Genomic DNA, 18,507 nt, shown 5'->3' on the forward strand with positions numbered 1-18,507 from the left:
TCAGGCAGTGGTTTCTGAGCCTGAACTGAGTCAGTGGGCCTCATGCACATGTGCACATAGCAAGGGAGGAATTTCTAATTGCGCTGGATTTGTTCTCTACCTCTCCACGCTTTCAAGTGACTGAACTTCCTGGGCAGGTCAAGACTTCTTTCCCAAAAATTTTCCTTCTGACTCTGCTAGGGCTTGTCCCAGGGAAGCTTGACTAATTAAGAATAAGATTGAATTTGGGTGGGGCAGGGTGGGTCTGTGATTTAGGTGCCTATTCACCAAAGTGAAAGAAGAATAAATTTTTTCCAGAGAGGTCTATTTTGGAAGAAAAACACTAGTGTTTGTCAGGAATTTATGCTTACCTAAAAGTAATTTTAATAATTAAGATGATTATCTGCTCTCTAACCCGTCATTCCCAGTCTTTCTCAAGTTTCAATACTTTGGTACTTGGTTGACTGGCATCTGTACCTTTGTTCTTAAAATAACATAAAAGCATACTTGTAATTAAATTGATGTAAAACTAACTTGAAGTTTTCAGAATTCTGCAACACCTTGAGGTAATTGGTAAAACTTTGGGCTCTTAAAAAACTAAGAGTAGGAATCACTGCTCTGGGTCTTTTACAAGAATTATTGTTCTTTATTCTTCCTATTCTTCTCCCTCATAAATTCCCTTTGCTCATCCTTGTTTTCTGTTTTTACATTTTTTTCCACTAAATGGTATTTCATTTCTAGTACTTCACAGCTATTAAGCTATGCAGTTGTTGCAGATTATTCTGTCAAGATGACACAAAACCTATTTATTAAGAATATGTAGTCTTTCTTTTTTTTTTTTTTTTTTTTTTGAGCTGGGTGTGGTGGCACACACCCTGTAATCCCAGCTGCTCAGGAGATTTGAGTCAGGAGGATCATAAATTGGAGGGCACCCTCTGCAATTTCACAAAACTCTGTATTAAAATAAAATAAAAAGGACTGGGGGTGTAGCTCAGTGACAGAGCACTTATCTAGCACATGTGAGGTCCTGGGTTCAATCCTCAGGACAAGAAACAAAACAAAACAATATCATGTAGTCATTTCTTTTCCATATTAAGGTTGGCTACAAAATAAAATGTGAAATATGCTGGCTACTCTAAAGGTGAAAGTTAGTGAGTTTGTAGTCATTGTTGTTTGTAACTCTGGAAAATCTGAGCTTCAGAATTTGCTTCTGGGCATGAAATCATACTCACAAACCACAACCCAAGGCAAAGGCCAGGTCCCTTGGTGGTTGCTTGGGTCCCAAGCCTCCACCTGAAAGCTCCCTCTAAACCTTCTCCACCTTCCTGCTGTCAGCCCAGCCTTACCCCTGCCCCTGCTCCCCCCTGCCCCTCCCCATTGGGACTCGCAGAGGCCAAGCCTAGCACAGCCTAGCACTGTCCTGTGCCCCTCCCCATCCTCTCCACTCTGCCTGTCCCAGCTCCTCCTGGGTCACCAGCTGTTGTGTGACCAAGGCTGCTCTCTCCTGGGGAGGCTCAGAGACACTTCAGAAGGGAATGCAGGGACTAAATTATTTCCATTTTCTAGTGTTGGGTAATTTTGTACAGAAGCACACTATTTTGTGCCTCTTGGTGACATTTTTCATGAAGCATCATCAGGGAAAAGGAAATCTGTCCTTTTTTTTTTTTTGTACTGGAGATGGAACCCAGGGGTGCTCTACCACCACGCGACATCACTGGCCCTGTTTAGTTTTGACACTAAGTTGCCCAGGTTGGCCTCAAACTTATGATCCTTCTGCCTCAGGCTTCTGAGTTACTAGGATTACAGGCCTGTACCACTGTGCGTGGCAGGAATCTGCTGTCGTTTTAAAAAAGTACACAGAATTTTTTTTTTTTTTTTCCTGAAGAAAAGTCTTTGCCTCGCAGGTGATTGCAATAGTGCTTGTGTAGGGGGACAGCAAGCGCACTTCATTCATGTTCCTGGAAAGGCCATTGGGCTGGCCTGAAAGCCTCACCCACCCAGAGACTCCCACAGGGTTTTCCCACTGAGGTGGTTAAAATGCCCGAGGCCTTTTTTTTCTCTTTTATTTACTGTTTAGCCATCAATATGTCCAGCCCACCACTGCCTTTGGCCCAGGGCTGCTTCTGCTTCCCTCAGCAGGTCCAGGCAGGGTTTTCTTAGGCTCCCACTCTGGGGCCATCTTGGTCTCCTCTCCTTCCTCTGCCAGGCCACCCTGAATTCTTGGCAGCCTGACTTGGATGTCATGGTGTCCTGCCATGGGCCTCACCTTCCCAAACAGCCTCATAGGCTGTTCTCTCTTTCCCTTTCAGTTTTTCTTGCACTGCTGGTCAGATTAATCCTTCCCAGAACACCATGTTCCTCACCTCATGGCCTGGTTCACAGAGCTGTTTCCCATTTCTCTGTCACATCATATCAAAACTGAACTTTGGCTTTGGGCTTAGAATTTCCCAGCAAACTCTAGGCCCCTGCCCCCAGTGTCACCCACCTGTCTCTTCAGGGAGCACTTCCCTCCAGCCTTGCTGCTCCGCCCTCTGCTTGCATGCAGGCTGCAGCGTCTCTGCAGGTGCCCAGTTCTTGTTGACAGGCCTCAGGACCCAGCAGGTGCTCGGGTTCCTTCCTTGCTCCTGAAGCTCTGGGACACACTCTCCTGTTATTTGCTGGTTGTCTTGGTGCCACAGATCTGTGACTTCTCAGTTCTGTACTAGCTGTGAACACACTTTTGTCATGGAAATAAGCCATTTTTCATGCCTAACTCTGCTGGGTACCTTACTTCATTTCCTCCACACCACAAACCTGTGAGGTGGTGGCTACCTTGGATCCTGCTCCTTCTACATCTTTCTTTTTCTTTAAAAAGATGATGAAACTGATAATAAAAACTTGCCCTCTTCAGACCAGCTGCTTCGGAGCTCATTCCCACCACCCCAGAGGACTGGTGTTGCTGTGCTCACATTGGGGGAGTGAGGATTGGAGGTGCAGGTGGGTGGAAGAGCTCTTGCCTAATATCCGAGAGTGACACAGAGCCTTGTCTGTAAAATAGATGGGAGCAGTGGACCTGCTTTCCTTTGATTAGATGAATTTTTCTACTTCCTTCTCCCATTTTCTTTATTTGTTAAAATGAATGTGCCTATTGGGAAGCCAAGTAATATGTACCATTTTCCCATCAGGCAAAGCTCTTTTGCAGAGCACTGGATTAGAGTTGGAGCCATTCGACTGACCTAACCATGCAAATGTTAGAGAAGGATTCTTCTCTTTCTTTCTTTCTTTCTTTCTTTCTTTCTCTCTCTCTCTCTCTCTCTCTCTCTCTCTCTCTCTCTCTCTCTCGATTGAACCCAGGGACTCACTTATACTAGGCAAGCGCTCTAGGATTCTTCTCTTTCTTTCTTTCTTTCTCTCTCTCTCTCTCTCTCTCGATTGAACCCAGGGACTCACTTATACTAGGCAAGCGCTCTACCACTGAGCCACAAGTGCAAGCATTTTATTTTGACATAGGGTCTGGCTAAATTGGCCAGGCTGGCCTCAAATTTGCAATCCCTATGTCTCAGATTCTCAAGTAGCTAGGATTACAGGTGTGCACCACTGTTCCAGGCTAAAAGAGGAATAGTCTAGGGAGGGTTTAGTAATCTTAACTGATCATTTGATATGTATATAGTCTAAGGTGGATACTGTCACTTAAAATGCTGAATAGTAATAGTGTTAAGAAAAAATACAGGCAGCCATTGTTTGGGACTAAACTCCTGCCCAGGACCCCAGCAGACCAGACTAAAAACCAAAATGGAGACATGCTAACTTTCAAGTCACTAAGTTGATATTACACTATTTATCTGATTTTCTGAGAAATTAGAATCAGAGAGATAACAGCCTAATTTCCTGAACAGGCCCATTTCCTGGTAATGCTTAGTCCCTACACAAAAAAGGTAAGCTGAAGTAAGCCAACATTAACCATTAATCTTGCTCCTACATCTTTTTTTCACCCCATTTTTCTGTCTCTGTCCCAACTTTACTAGGATAGTAATTTTGGAACGATTAACCTACTTTCTGCTTTTCTCTGCCTGTGAAACCAGCCCCCTTTGCTCAGCCCATTGGAACCCTTACTGTATATTGTGAAGTGAAGTATTATCCAATTCTAGAATTGAAAACAAAGCCTATGAAGGTTGTTTCAACTAAATTGTTGTAACCCTGTCCTTTGACTGTGTTACGAGTATTAAATTGTGCTCCCATTTGCATCCTAGACTTCATGCTTGACACTTAGTATCTTATTTATTTATTTGGTTCCTGGGATTGAACTCAGGGGCGCTTGACCAGTGAGCTACCTCCCCAGCCCTATTTTATATTTTATTTAGAGACAGGGTCTCACTGAGTTGCTCAGCACCTCGATGTTGATGAGGCTGGCTTTGAACTAATGATCCTCCTGCCTCAGGCTCCCAAGTCTCATGTGCCACTGCGCCAGCTACTTAGCATCTTATTGATTCTTACAATTAGCCCTGCAGTGTGATGAAACTGCGGCCCCCAGAGGCTAAGTGACATTCCTTGAGCCCCACAGCCTAGCTGGAGAGCTGGGTTCAAACCCTGGTCTACGTGACTCCAAAGCCCTGGTTCTCCACAGTGGTGCTTTGTAGCTGCTTTTCCTCTAGTATCCATGGGTTCTCAAGAGGTGAGAGCTGCCCTCAGATAAATCAGTGAAATTGCTTGGCCTTGTGAGGACAGCAGCCGGATAGCCTCCAGGATGTAGGATGCACACCTTCCCTCATGATTGGAAACATCTGTGTCAGGCAGGCACTAGAGGATTTCTGCACTCTTCCACGGCTAGCACTTGGCCAGCAGGGTCTTACCCAACCCTCAGCTGCTGTGTGTGGTTGAGTCGTCCTCAGTTAGCCAGTAAAATGACCTGTAGATAGTATTTAGTAAGACACTGTGTTGAGAGAGACATAAGCCAGCGATTTGGCCTGCCAGGAGCATGTAATCTGGGTGGACAGGTGAATCTTACACATCTGGGCCAGGATGTGCTGCAAGAGCTCAGGTGAGAGAGGGGCCTCTCCTGTGGGGCTGTTTGTATTGGACTTTATAAGATGTGCAGTTTTTGTAAGGCAGAGACAAAGGGAGTGTTTTTGAACAAGCACCACAACCAGGACTAAAGAGACTCAAGGGCAGTGAGATATTTGGACCATATAGAGTGGAGACCGAGGTGACTTGGAAGGCTGCAGGGAGTGGAAGCCCAGATATGGAAGCCTTAGGGTCCTGTTTCTGGATTTCATCCAGTGGGAAGCCCCTGCAGGTCCAAAAGTACTCATGAGAACAGTGTCTTAGGAGGATTGTCCCCCTGCCAGCAAGATGGATCTGGGGCTGAGGAGAGACAGAATATGAAATTGTTGGTGTCCAGATGGGGCTGGGGTGAGGGTGCCTGCCCAGCTGGGGCTGATGTAAGACATCACCAAGAAAGAATCTGCCTAGTTTGTCAACTGGCTGTTTTGAAGAAAGTGGCAAGTGAGGAGGAAGTCGAGTCCATCTCTGAGGTTACTGGGGGCACGGCCTGTAGGGGCAAAATCCAGATGGAGACCTCACTTGAGGCAAAAGTGCTTCCTATCTTCTTTGAGTCTGTATGGTGGATTGTTCTTACAGAGAAGGAATTGTTTCCAGACCAACAGAGCAATATTTTTCATCAGGAAGTGTTCTGAGAACTACCTCCCTGTCAATCATGAACTTATGCTAGTACTAGGGTCTGTCACAGGAGAGCCCAGGAAACTGCTCTCCAGGTCCAGATGATACAGCCCAGTGAGCAGAACTACTGAATTTGGCCTGGGGATGTCACTCGGTAGTAGAGCACCTGCTTAGGAGGTACAAGGCCCTGGGTTTGCTCCCTAGCACCAGAAATCTCCTCACCCCAAAAAAACAAAGCTATTGATGTGCCATCAGAGTTGGGAGGATTCTCAGCACGCTCCCTTGAGCCCTAAATAGATGAGTTTTGTTTTTGTTTTTGTCTGTGGTGTTGGGATTGAACTTAAACGATCACACATGTTAAGCACATACTGCACCACTGAGCTATTATGCCCACATCCCACATAGGCAAAGTTTTGATCAAAATACTTACTCATTGACTCTGGCTCAAGATAGTGTACATCTTTATTATCTATTTCAGAGTAATGTTTTAGGAACAAAAAAATATTAAATCTTCTTTTTTTTTTCTTTTTGATATCCACTTGACTTGGCTGTACTTGAATAGGGCAGTATGTGTTTTTATGGGCCTACTGGCTAGAAATGGTAACAAACAGATCCTGATAAGTGCCACTGAAATGTGGCTGAAATTTAGGAAGTGAGGTACTTAAGTCTTGTTTTGTTGACTTTTTTCATCCTGAGGCCACACTCTTCTGTCAGGTTTGTGATGCCCCAAATCAATTAAACATAGGGGAAGTAGAGACCAGCTTGTTTCTTCTCCTGTTTACTGTGTTTCTGTGGTGTTTGCTTGTGAATTTAGGATCATAGAGATTGCAGCCTGTCACTCCGCCCACACATCTGCTGCCAAGACCCAGGGAGGGCACGTGTACATGTGGGGCCAGTGCCGGGGCCAGTCGGTGATCCTGCCCCACCTCACCCACTTCTCCTGCACCGACGACGTGTTTGCGTGCTTTGCCACTCCTGCTGTCACTTGGCGCCTCCTCTCAGTGGGTGAGCTGGACCCTGTCCATTTGGAACATGGCCTGAAAACTAGGAAGAGGTTCAGGGCTTTTATTTTGATATAAGGACTCCATTAGGTGCAGGATATTAGTTTATTTCCTTCTACTGGGTTTCTGTGAAAGGGAACTAACTTGAATGATAAGTTTTTCTTAGAAGTATCAGGAATGAATCAGTACTAAGTTTAAAGTAATTTTATTTGACTATTTTTTAATTTTGCTGGGAAACTGCATCCTTTATTTTACTCAGACATTCTAAAATTTCATTCAAAATTAGTAAGGTAGTTTGGGACTTTTTTGTTGTTTGGCCAACTCTATAAGCAGTTTTGTGTGAGGTTTTTTATCTTCATGAATTGCAGAGATGCAAATCTGTATCGAGGTGGGGGAAAGCATTGGTTAGTTGGTCAGTTCTTTCAGGGAGCTGATATTTTCATCAGTGTCATCAGCAAGGCCCCATCCTGGCCTGTGTGGTTGTCATGTCTGCAGCTGAGCCTAGAAGCATGTGTTATTCTCTTAGAACCCGATGACCACCTCACCGTGGCTGAGTCACTGAAGAGAGAATTTGACAACCCAGATACCGCAGACCTGAAGTTTCTGGTTGATGGAAAATACATTTATGCACATAAAGTCCTTCTCAAAATTAGGTAAGGAATCATTTGTTTTGAGGATTGAGATCAATCCATTTCATTCGACAACTGAGCTAGACACTTAATTGATAATGAAAAAGTACAAGATTCTTTTGGCTCTGCAGAGTGTAGATTAGGAAATACATGACAAGGGAAACAAGAAATAATACAGGTCAGGTGTGACAAGTGCAGGGCATGTGGTTTGGGGAATCAGTCCCTTAGGCATTCCTTAGAACACCTGAAAGAATGTTTTGTCCACCTTCATGTTAGAGAGCAGCCTCTCCTGCTGCTTGGTGAGTGTGTTTTGAGCTTTGCACATGGTAGAGTTCCCTTCTCAAGTGACCTTCCCTGCCTGGGAACTGAGCTCAGCCCGTGGCAATCACTCTCCTCAATTAGCTGAGGGACGCTTAACTTTTAGGTGCTTTAAAAAGAGAAGATCAGGCTTTTCCAGACCAACAAGATCTGGAGTGACACTAACACAATGATTTTTAGAATCAAATTTGTTTAATTTATGAACACTGAATGGCATCCATTTCAAATGTGTTGTTTGATGAGTTTTGTCATATGTACACGCCTGTGAAACCACTGCCCTGCTCAAGATATAGAGTATTTATGTCAACCCTCAGAGAGGCCCTCAGGCACCAGCCTGGGCAGCCAGTGATCGATTTGCCACCATAGATGGGTTAGCATTTTCTCGAAGTTCATATTAAATGAAAAGGTACAATATACATTATTTTGTGCCTGACTTTTCCCTCTTACTGTTATGATTTTGAAATTAATCATGCTGTTGAGTAACATAATTTAAATCCTATTTCATTGAATCATAACCCAATGTGGCATTCAGTCTTAAGTTTCCCATTAGTAAGGTCAAGCTGGGCCATGTTGGTTCTTGCCATAGCACATAGATCTTCATTTTTAAAAAGGGGGTGAATTAGTTTGCTGTAACAAAGTACTTACACACAGGTGGCTTTAACAACAGCAATTTATTCTCACAGGCCTGAAGGCTAGAAGTCTAAGATCAAGGTCAAGGCAGAAAGTTTCCTTGTGAAGGCTCTCCCGGCTTCTAGTGGTTGGCAACTATCTTTGGCATTCCTTGGCATGTGCCAGCTTAACTCAGATCATCATATGCCATTCTCCCCGTGAGCGTCAGTGTCCAAATTCCCCCCTCTTGTACAGACACCAGTTATATTGGATGACCTCATCTTGACTTGATCACCTTTGTAAAGACACTGTCTCCAAATAAGGTCACATTTTGCTGGTCTGGATGTTGAGATTTCAACATAAGAATTTTTAGGGGACACGTCCAAACTGTAATGGAGTGAAGATACAAAATTACTCAGATTTATAAAAATAAGCCTTACTGATTTCTATAAATGCTGGTTGGTAGGTGTGGTGTGAGAAAGATGCCAGGGAGCCCGGCAGCATCTTCACCACTGCAGCCAGAGGCAGCTGCCTGCCGCCATGACAGTGGGTTTGCATTTGCAGCCTCGTTGTACAAATGATTGTTTGAAAGTGTCAGGCCAGAAAAGAATGCAAGGAACCCAGGCAAGGATGTTGGAACTCTAACAAAATACCTAAGGTAGTTAAATTATAAAACAAAAGATTTGTTTGGTGCTAGGGATTGAACACAGGTCCTCACACATGCTAATAAGCATGTGATCTACCAGTAAGCCTACACCTCTAACCAAAAAGGTTTATTTTGACTGGTTTATTTTGGAGGTTCCAGTCCATCCATGATTGCTTTGGGCCTGTGGGTGTGGTAGCATATTCTATCAGGAGTCTATGGGGGAACAAAACTGCTTACACCAGGAGCCAGGAATGAAGGAGAAGGAGAAAGGGGCCTCTGCAAGGCACATACCCACAGTGAATTGAGGCCTCCAATTAGGTCCCACCTGTTAAGTTTTTACCACCTCCTCCAAGCCTTTTAATAGGGGGCCTTTGGGGGGCATTCACCATCCAAACTATAGCACACGGGAAAGTGTACAGTTAACTTAGCCTAGAAGGTGGGACCTGACCTGCTTCTTTCTTCCTTCAGGTGTGAGCATTTTCGTTCTTCATTGGAAGACAACGAGGATGATATTGTAGAAATGAGTGAATTTTCATATCCCGTGTACCGAGCTTTCCTGGAATACCTCTACACAGACAGCATCAGCCTCTCCCCTGAGGAGGCAGTAGGTAACTGCCAAAGAGTTTACCACAAAGTGGGCCAAATGTCGAGTAACTTCATATGGTTTCTGTAGAACCTAAAGAAAAGTCACTGTGAGGATAACCACAGGAGTTCTTTTTTGTGTGTTCAACCCAATTTTTTGCTGATGTTGGTAGGTGCTGGGGATAGAAGCCAGGGCCTTGCGCATGCCAAGCTCACACTGTACCACTGAGCTGCATCCCTAGTCCCTGAATCCAAACTGTTTTCCCTCATTACTACTTCACATGAAAGTTGACTGGATAGATAAATGAGAGGTTGATGGAGCATCACAGGCAGTAGGGTGTGGGGGAGGGACAGATTTACAGGGACAAAGGGCAAAAACCTCAGTGTCTCTAAGGAGGGTCCACTCACTCAGACCATGGACCAGAGGGGATCGAGGCTGGGAAAGTGGACATTTACAGATGGCCACGGCTCAGCCTAACATTTATGATTTGGGGAGAGAGAGAGCTTGCGCGCGCGCGTGTGTGTGTGTGTGTGTGTGTGTGTGTGTGTGTGTATGTGTATGTGTGAAGAGGAAAGACAGGCAGCAACTCTGTCACAGGGGAGATGTTTTGTTTTTAAGAGGTTGGTAGTTATACTGGTTCAGGTGTGAGATGGTGGTATTGTGGGTTGGGGTCTAGCAGTGGAAGTACTAAAAAGAGGTCAGGTTCTTGATTTACTTTGGAGCTGCACCTGGTGGAATTTGTTGATGGATGGGACCCGATGTGCGAGGCAAGGGAGGATGACTGTACTGAGGCTTTTGGCTTGAGCAGCTGTGTTAAAAGAAGTGGATGAGCTGAGGGAGATGGAGAGCAACAGGTTTTACTCTTGCCTTTGAGCAGCCAGAGGAATTTCAGCTGCTTCATAAACATCTGAGTGGCAGTTTCTTTCATAGGCCCATCTTTAACATTGGTAGGACCCAAGACAAGAGTTCAAATAGAAGCCTGCATGCCCTCTAACATTTAAAGTAATATGTCAGGCTAACAAACTTCAGATAAAATATGTTCCCTCCTCCTACCTTGAACTGAAGGGCTAGGCTTGAGTTTTGGTTCTGGCTAGAACACAGTGGCAGGAAGGATGGATCCCTGGCCTCCAGACTGCAGCTATGTCCTGCATTCTAAGGGGTATATGGGCACCCCAGCCTGCATATCCAAACTTCAGCCAGCCCCAACCTGAGCCACCTGTTGGGGCCAGTGATCTGCACATTGGTGGTGTGGCTTGCCAGGGGGAAGAAATCCTCACACATGCGTGGCCTTAGGACCAACAAGGCAGGGAATCCAGGTTCTCAGATGCCCAAAGTGTGATCATGAAGTGGGCTGGGGCTCCTGAGCCACTCCATGATGTGGGTGTGCCTAGAGAAGGTGCAGAATCCAGGCTCCGGGCAGCAATTCAGGGCTTGTGTATGTCAGTCTGAAGTTCAAGGAGCATTTGGTATGACTTTGAGAGTTTTAAGAACTGACCCAAAACAATTCAAGCTGTTCACAACTCTCAAAATTTCATTATCTTCTTCTGACCATGGGCCTTTTCTCTTTGCTTTAAGAATATTTGCCATGGCGGGGGTTTCCAATCAGATTCTACCACATGTATAAAAACATTAGTGAAGGAAGGTAGACCCAAAAACAATACATTAAAATTGATGAAATCCCAGCTCTCTGTCTTAGGCTTTCTGCTGAGTACCTTTGTATGAAATGTTAGCTTAAGGTGGATGTGACAATATTCTGGTAGCAAGAGTCAGCTAACCTTTTGATCAGGTGGCAGCCCAGGACTAACTGAAGACCTGACACATGTACCGCTACCAAGGGTGTCAGACCATGAGCTTACAATGCTGGAACTGCATCCGTGCAAGGGTAGAAGGATTCAGGATATTTTAGCCAAGCCACATATCCTCAACAGCATTCATTCACCAGTGACAAACTAATTCTGCTATTCTTTATGCTAATTAACAAGATTTATAATGAAGATTCAGATAGCAATATATGAAAACAAATAGGATCTTCTAAATGTGAATAGACCATTCCTAATTAGAGGACTTCATATGCCCCTCAGGGTAGATTAAAATTAACTGAGTCTCCACTGGATGATTTGAAAGAAGATGACAGGTAACATAACAGGAACCATCAGATCTATAGAAGCAGATGCTGGAACTCACTTGGGGAAATGAATGAATAAGTGTTTGAGGGTCGAACCCTGGGGCATCCACACATTTGGAAGTCAGGAAAAATGGCCCACCAAGGGAACCCATGAGTGATTAGGGAGAACAGAAGAACAAACAAGTAACAGAGTGCTCCAAGGAGACCATATCATCAACCACATCAGATGTCATGTGAATGTTGAGTCAGAGGAAACTGGAGACCAGACCTGCGGTTTGGCACTGTAGAAGGTATTAGTGACAATGACTTCAGTGAGGGGTGGCAGTGGGATTCTGCTTGGGATGGTTTGAGGATAGACTGGGAGTAAGAAAAAAAGACAGCAAGTACAGAGGACTCTAGGAGTTCGGCTGTAGGGAGGAGTAGAGAGACATGCCCATGAAAGCTGGTTCTTTTAACTACTCATCCTGGGGATTGAACCCAGAACCTTGTGCACACCAAGCACACATCTACCACTGAGTTACCCCTACACCTCTCTTTTATCTTTAAAACGTGTGCAGATGGGCATGACCTGCAGAGAAAGTTATAGCTAATGCAAGGAAGGGGCACATTCCTTTTCTTTGTTTTCCTAGGAAAATTATTAAAGCCATTTTCATTTTGCTCCATTTGGATACTGTAAACACAGTTCAGTTCAACTGCCTTCCTAGGGAGCGCCACACCCTCCAGCTCAAAATCATGTCAAGATCATCTGTGCACAGCTGAGTGAATTTGAATCAGGATGCTTGAGATATGTTCCCTAATAAGCATGTCTTTCCACCAGGATTGCTAGATTTGGCTACATTTTATAGAGAAAATCGTTTGAAAAAACTCTGCCAACAAACCATCAAGCAAGGGATCTGTGAGGAGAACGCCATCGCTCTCCTCTCGGCTGCTGTGAAATATGACGCTCAGGTGAGAAGAGCCCCTAAACTCAACTCCAGGTGGACTAAAGACTTAATGTAAAAAACAATAAACTAACAAAGGTAACAAAGGTAAAAAGGTAAGTGGCTGTACGATGTCAGGGAGGACATCAAAGGAAAAGTTTGATATGACCTGATTTCAAAAGATAAAAATCTTTTTACACCAAAATACTGCAGAGAAAATCTGAAAGTAAATGATACACTGGGGAAAATATTTGCAACATAAAATGAAACAAGTTTAAAGAAAAAGAAAATATGAGCAGCCTGACTGAAAAAAAAATGGACCAAAAAACAAATGGAAATATGAAAAAATGAAAAATATAAATAAAAATATAAATGAAAATTAGGTATCATTTTTCACCTGTCAAAGTATAGCCATATATATATATATAATTTTTTTTTTGTATAAATAATAAGGGCTTAGAATAATGGGCATTCTCCTAAAATGATGACAATATGAATTGGTACAGTCATTCTGGGGCCAGTTATATATAATATGTGTTAAAAGTCTCATAGATGTAATTCTCATACTAAGGAATTCACTTATAGGGATTTATTTTAAGGAAGTAATTATAAATTTGAACAGATAATTAACTTCAAAGATGGTCACTGCAGCAGTTTATTATTTTGGAAAATTAGAAAAAGTCAATGTGAATATTAGAAGATTATTTATAAAATGTTAATAGTATGCAATTGTGCAACTATTCAAGATCTAACATTAAATGAAAAGCTGTGATCCTATCATTATTTTTTTAAGAAGTATGAACAGCTGAATAGAAAAAAGACTGAATTCATCATCTATGTAGGAAAAAAATTAAAGACTATAGGCTGTGGTTATCATTGGGTGGTGGGGTTGTCGTTTTTATCTTCTTTCTTTGTTTTTGTGAAGTTTCTATAGTGACCGTGTATTGTTATGATAATAAAGAAAGGAAAGAAAACCAATTTTAAACTAGATCTTTAGGAAACAGGCCATAACTTCTTGGAGTCAGTTTCCTTTTGCTATAAGATATCCTCTCCTTTGGTCAAAAAACAGGGACATTTAGTGGAAAAAAGGTTATAACTTATTTTTTCTGCTTATGTAAACAATAATATACTTATTTAAAAAATACAAAAATTATGAGGAAGGAAATGACTCATTAGCCAGAAAGCATTACAGTTTTCATTGCAACTTTCAAATCAGGAACTTCTGATTTTTTTTCTAGGTCACATTATATATGTATATATATTTCTAAATATTCAAAGTTGAGATGTTTTTTCCACCCAGCATTAAAAAAAAATCCGACCCACCTTGCATAATGTCTGGGGGCCAGGAGGGTGGTCAGTTAGAAGGCCATATGCTCTAGGAAGTGAGGAGGGTGTGTTGGTCTGGGTCACTCACTGTGGAGATGATGGAAAGTGGTTGGATTGTGAATATAGAAGATAGAGGCAATAAAATTTGTTGATGGATTGGTAAGGAAAAAAAAAAAGAAAATTTAAGAATAACTTCCAGGGATTTTTGCCTGAGCAACTAAAAGGATGAAATTGTCATTTTGAGATAGGGAAGATGAGGAGGAGCAGCATTTTTGGGGAAGTAACAGGAGTTTGGTTTGGAGTATGTTAAGGATGTGATGCCTTAAACCTCCAGATGAACATGGGTAATAGGCAAGTTGCATAACCTCTCGAGTTCAGAGAGAAATGTATTGCAGCTGTGAGGATATCATGAGACAGGCATGTTTGAGGATAATGTCGCAGGCACTCAGTACAGAGTCAAAGAAGATGTGGGGTCACCAGCCACGGGGACAAAAAGGACAAAGCAGCCTGGTAGGAGACAAACTAGGAGAGGTGTCCTAGACCTCAACCATGTCTGATGCTGACAGTGGTCAGGGTGAGCCCTGGAAGCTGACTAGTGGTTTGGGCAGTGAGATTGCCACAGGCAATCTGGTCACCTTGCTTCAATTCATTGAGGGGGGTAAAGCCTGAGTGGAGAATGGAAGCAGAGGAATTGGAGATGGGAATAGAGACAACTTTTCCTGGTGATATTGGTTATAAAGAGAAACAGGAGAGGCATGTGAAGTAAGACATTTTTTAATTGTTTGGATGAAAGAAATTGAAGTATGTTTGTATAATGATGGGAATGATCCTTTCAAAGAGAATACATTAATGGGCCTGGAGTGGTAGTGCCCACCTGTAATCCCAGTGGCTCTGGAGGCTGAGGCAGGAGGATTGCAAGTTCAAAGCCAGCCTCAGCAAAAGCAAGGCACTAAGCAACTCAGTGAGACACTGTCTCTGAATAAAATAGGGCCGAGGATGTGGCCCAGTGGTGGAGTATCTCTGAGTTCAATCCCTGGTATCTGCCTCTCAAACAAAAGAAAACAAAACAAAGAGAATAAGTTAATGGTGCAGCCACTAGAGTGGGCCCTTGAGTAGATTGGGCAGTGGGATTTAGTCAGAGAGCCAGGGGACTAGTCTTCCATCCATCACTGGCTATTCAGCCTTGGATGTCTACCAGGGAGGCCAGAATACAGGATGGCAAGAGTTTGTGGATCCTCTTAGAGAGCTGTTTCCTTAGAAAAGTGGGAAGTTATGTTATTGGGGTTTAATGGGAGAAAGTATAAGTCATGTAGGAGAATGAGTGAACTAGGGAAATGTGGTTGAGTTGCCCAGCAGAACTAAGGAAACTATTTTAAAAGATGAAGCTGAATAAGTAATAGCATTTAAAATAAACTACAGTTCTTTTAACAATAAACACATAAATAAATAAAAATAAAAAATAATAATAATTATGGGTGGGGATTTGTTTTACATGGATAGAATTCCCTTATAACCAGTGCCCCCATGCCAGTTCTTAAATTTTTAGATTGCAAGAACTCCTTCAAAGTCCTGTCCTTATAATAATTATGGGACATTCTCATTCTAGGATGTAAAAAAAAGGTGGATCCAAGTGATAACTTGTTAGGGTCCTTTAGTTCTCTTACTAATTAGCAGTTTTACTGTGTTGTCCATATCTCCTAAGACTCCCAGTTGCCCAGCCGCCTACCTCCGTGTGTTCATGCTGCCGTGTGAGTGGGGTGGGTATGGGATCTTCCATTCCTTGGCAGAATTCAGCCAAAGCTTTCAGTGCATTTCTGTCTTGGTTCACATGCATGTGCTGCCAGCAAAAAGGTTATTCCTAAAAGTTAAGCAAGAGACATGATTTTAAGTGGATATTGGGATAGTCAGCACATTTGTATTCAGCACATATTAGGAACATGTTACCATATCAAGTGTGGGTGTGAATTTTCCCTGCTTTATCACTGCGGGGTTGCCTCGGACTGAACTGTCACTGCTGGTGTGATCAACCCAGCTATGTTTAGGATGAAATAATAGTTATCTTCATGTAGTTTGTTTCTTACTTAAAGGGAAATGTATTACAGGCATTGACATGGCTATCAATATCGCCAATTTTCTCTTTAATTGCTAATTTTGATCCATTTTTGTCTTCAGCATTTGTTGTAGTTTATATGTGCCTAAAGAATAAAAAAAGACCACAGTTGCAACATGCATATGTAATTACTTGCAAATTATTTAGGACTTTAGTTTTATAAATTAGTTTGAGCAACATTGGAGAAGAAACTTTAAAAATTGATCACTGGGCTGGGGTTGTGGCTCAATGGGAGAGTGCTTGCTTAGCATGTGTGAGGCCCTGGGTTCCATCCTCAGCACCATTAAAAATAAATAAAAGTATAGTGTCCATCTAACAAAAATATATATATATATATATAATTGATCACCAGTTGGTAGCCCCTTGGCTGTGTCACATGGCAGCAGCCCAGGGTACATCTGAGGCTTCTTAGAGGTCCCAGCAGGCTGGCTTCATTTATCCCCAGATCAGAAAAGCAACTGGGGGCTGGGGTGCAGCTTAGTGATAAAGTGTTTGCCTGTCATGTGCGAGGTCCTAGGTTTAATCCCAAGCACTGCAAAAATAATAATAAAGTTAGAATTATTTTAGTGCTGCAGATTGAATCCAGGGCCCAGACACACACTGGGCTACTGTGCAGTTATGATTATTGAAGATAAGTGTAGTATGACAAAACCCATCCATCTCATCCCCCATCCTTTGTCTTCTTGCAAAGGAAAAACAACAGTGGCCTGTTAATGATTTAAGGGAAGCAACTTCCCACCATTACTAATTTTTATGGCTTCACCCATTTCTTTTAAAAATTTTGTAGGTAAGAAATATTTAAAGTGCCCAGGGAACATAAAAAAGGAGTGTAGTGCTTTTAACAAATATTAAAGGTGGAATGAATGATACAAGTACTGTCACTAGAAAGGGTACTGGAGAATTCATATACTTAGGTGTTTATCTCTGGGAAGAAAAAGCCAGACTCTGCACCAGTTGGTATGAGGGAGCTAAGTTTTACTCTGTTATTTAAATATTTACAAGCTTGGATTCATGTTAGTTACATACTTTCTGTAACTATTGCTTAGGTATCACTCTATCAATATCTCCTCCTATTGGCTATCCAGTTTTTTTTTTCTTATTTGAGGAATTCTCCTGCCATATTGCACTGTATTGGGAAATATGAACTTGCTAATAAGCCTTTGTTATTGTTGTTCCTAGGATTTAGAAGACTTCTGCTTCAGGTTTTGCATAAATCATCTGACTGTAGTGACACAAACTTCAGGCTTTGCAGAAATGGACCATGATCTCCTGAAGAACTTCATTAGCAAAGCCAGCAGAGTTGGAGCCTTTAAAAATTGATCCCATCTGCAGAAAAGAAGAGTTTTTGAACCTTTCCATTTCCCCTGCAAAAAAGCCAGTGGTGAATAGCTTCACTTCAGTTAACAGTATTTAGAATCAGCTACTTTTGGCTGAATACTTGTATTCTGTTAGAAGGATGTGAATCAGTCTTTTTCATATGCCTAAATCTAAAGTTTACATAGAAAGCATTGAATACTCTCATCAGATGCAACTGTGCTCAAGGAAAACAATGCAAATGTCTTATATTTACCATTTCCTCTTTTGAATCAGTTGGACAACTTTGATTCATTGGGATATTGGTATATGTTCCTCTGGCCAAGTGTTCCATTATTCAGCAGGCTGGTAGTACGCACTTCACTAGACAAAGAATGCTGTCACTACTACATTTTCAGCACCCAAAACAGTGCCTTGCATATAATAGGCACTCAGTTAATTGATTATAAATCTTAAAGGTGATCTGAGAACAGCTTTATTTGTGGAATACTGGATAAAGAAGTTATACAGGATAAATATAAAACAGCTTGTAATTATTGAGGTTCATAGTCTTCTGGTACATCATTCTGAGAAATAGTGGCTAATTTAGAGCGCTAATTAGAATTCACAAAAGGCCTTAGCAATTAAATTGTCAAAGGCCCAAGGGCTAATTTTAATTTTTTTTAGTCTGAGTAATTAATTTATCATATGGGATTATTGGATATGAAGTATTACCTTCAAATGAATGTTATTTCTGGGTTCATCTGCCTTACATAAATGCATAACAAGGTCCTTTGCTTTTGTTTGTGTTAAGGATGATTTGCCTTTGTAAGTAAAAATGATTATGAGTTTTTCTTACAGTTGAGCATATATCACTATAAAACAGGTCTCTTAAACTGCACTGGTATAATTGTACTAGCTGAAATGATACTTACATAACAAGTGTGAGAGAAATTTATACTTTTTTAGATCAAAACAAGTTACTCAATTGCAAAAGAGAAAATGGAACAGGACATAGTATCCGTTTCTTCTAATATATATCTCACAATATGATGTTATGTAAAGAAGACCCTTTTAGAATTGTAAATCTTGTTCTGATGCTGAACTATTTGATAATAATAAAGTGCTTATTTGCAGATAATAGAATAAATGCATTTTTAATCCCTAAGCAGCAGTGAAATTATAAAATATCAACTTCACGTCTCAGATAGATATATTTCCATGTGATATATGCTTGTTTTTAAGGAAATTTTTCAGTTATGTCTTATAGCAAAGCCTACTTAAAACATAAATGTTACTATTCATATTATTGC

The 18,507-nt window shown here is 41.9% G+C and overlaps 1 protein-coding gene across 16 annotated transcripts in view; it reads left to right on the forward strand.

Annotated features, from left to right (window-relative positions):
* The window catches only part of Rcbtb2 (RCC1 and BTB domain containing protein 2), a 38,062-nt gene extending 20,629 nt beyond the window's left edge, over positions 1-17,433 (forward strand). For all 16 annotated transcript variants that reach the window (XM_077795173.1, XM_077795172.1, XM_026393676.2 and 13 more), the window contains 5 exons: positions 6,449-6,639; positions 7,162-7,288; positions 9,306-9,445; positions 12,363-12,493; positions 17,081-17,433. In XM_077795173.1, coding sequence (XP_077651299.1) covers positions 6,449-6,639; positions 7,162-7,288; positions 9,306-9,445; positions 12,363-12,493; positions 17,081-17,221 — 730 coding nt within the window. In that variant the 3' untranslated portion in view covers positions 17,222-17,433. The remainder of the gene's footprint in view (positions 1-6,448; positions 6,640-7,161; positions 7,289-9,305; positions 9,446-12,362; positions 12,494-17,080) is intronic.
* Positions 17,434-18,507: the final 1,074 nt, after the last annotated feature.

The sequence above is a fragment of the Urocitellus parryii genome, chromosome 2 (assembly GCF_045843805.1).
Source record: "Urocitellus parryii isolate mUroPar1 chromosome 2, mUroPar1.hap1, whole genome shotgun sequence".
In the NCBI taxonomy this organism is placed as follows: domain Eukaryota; kingdom Metazoa; phylum Chordata; class Mammalia; order Rodentia; family Sciuridae; genus Urocitellus; species Urocitellus parryii.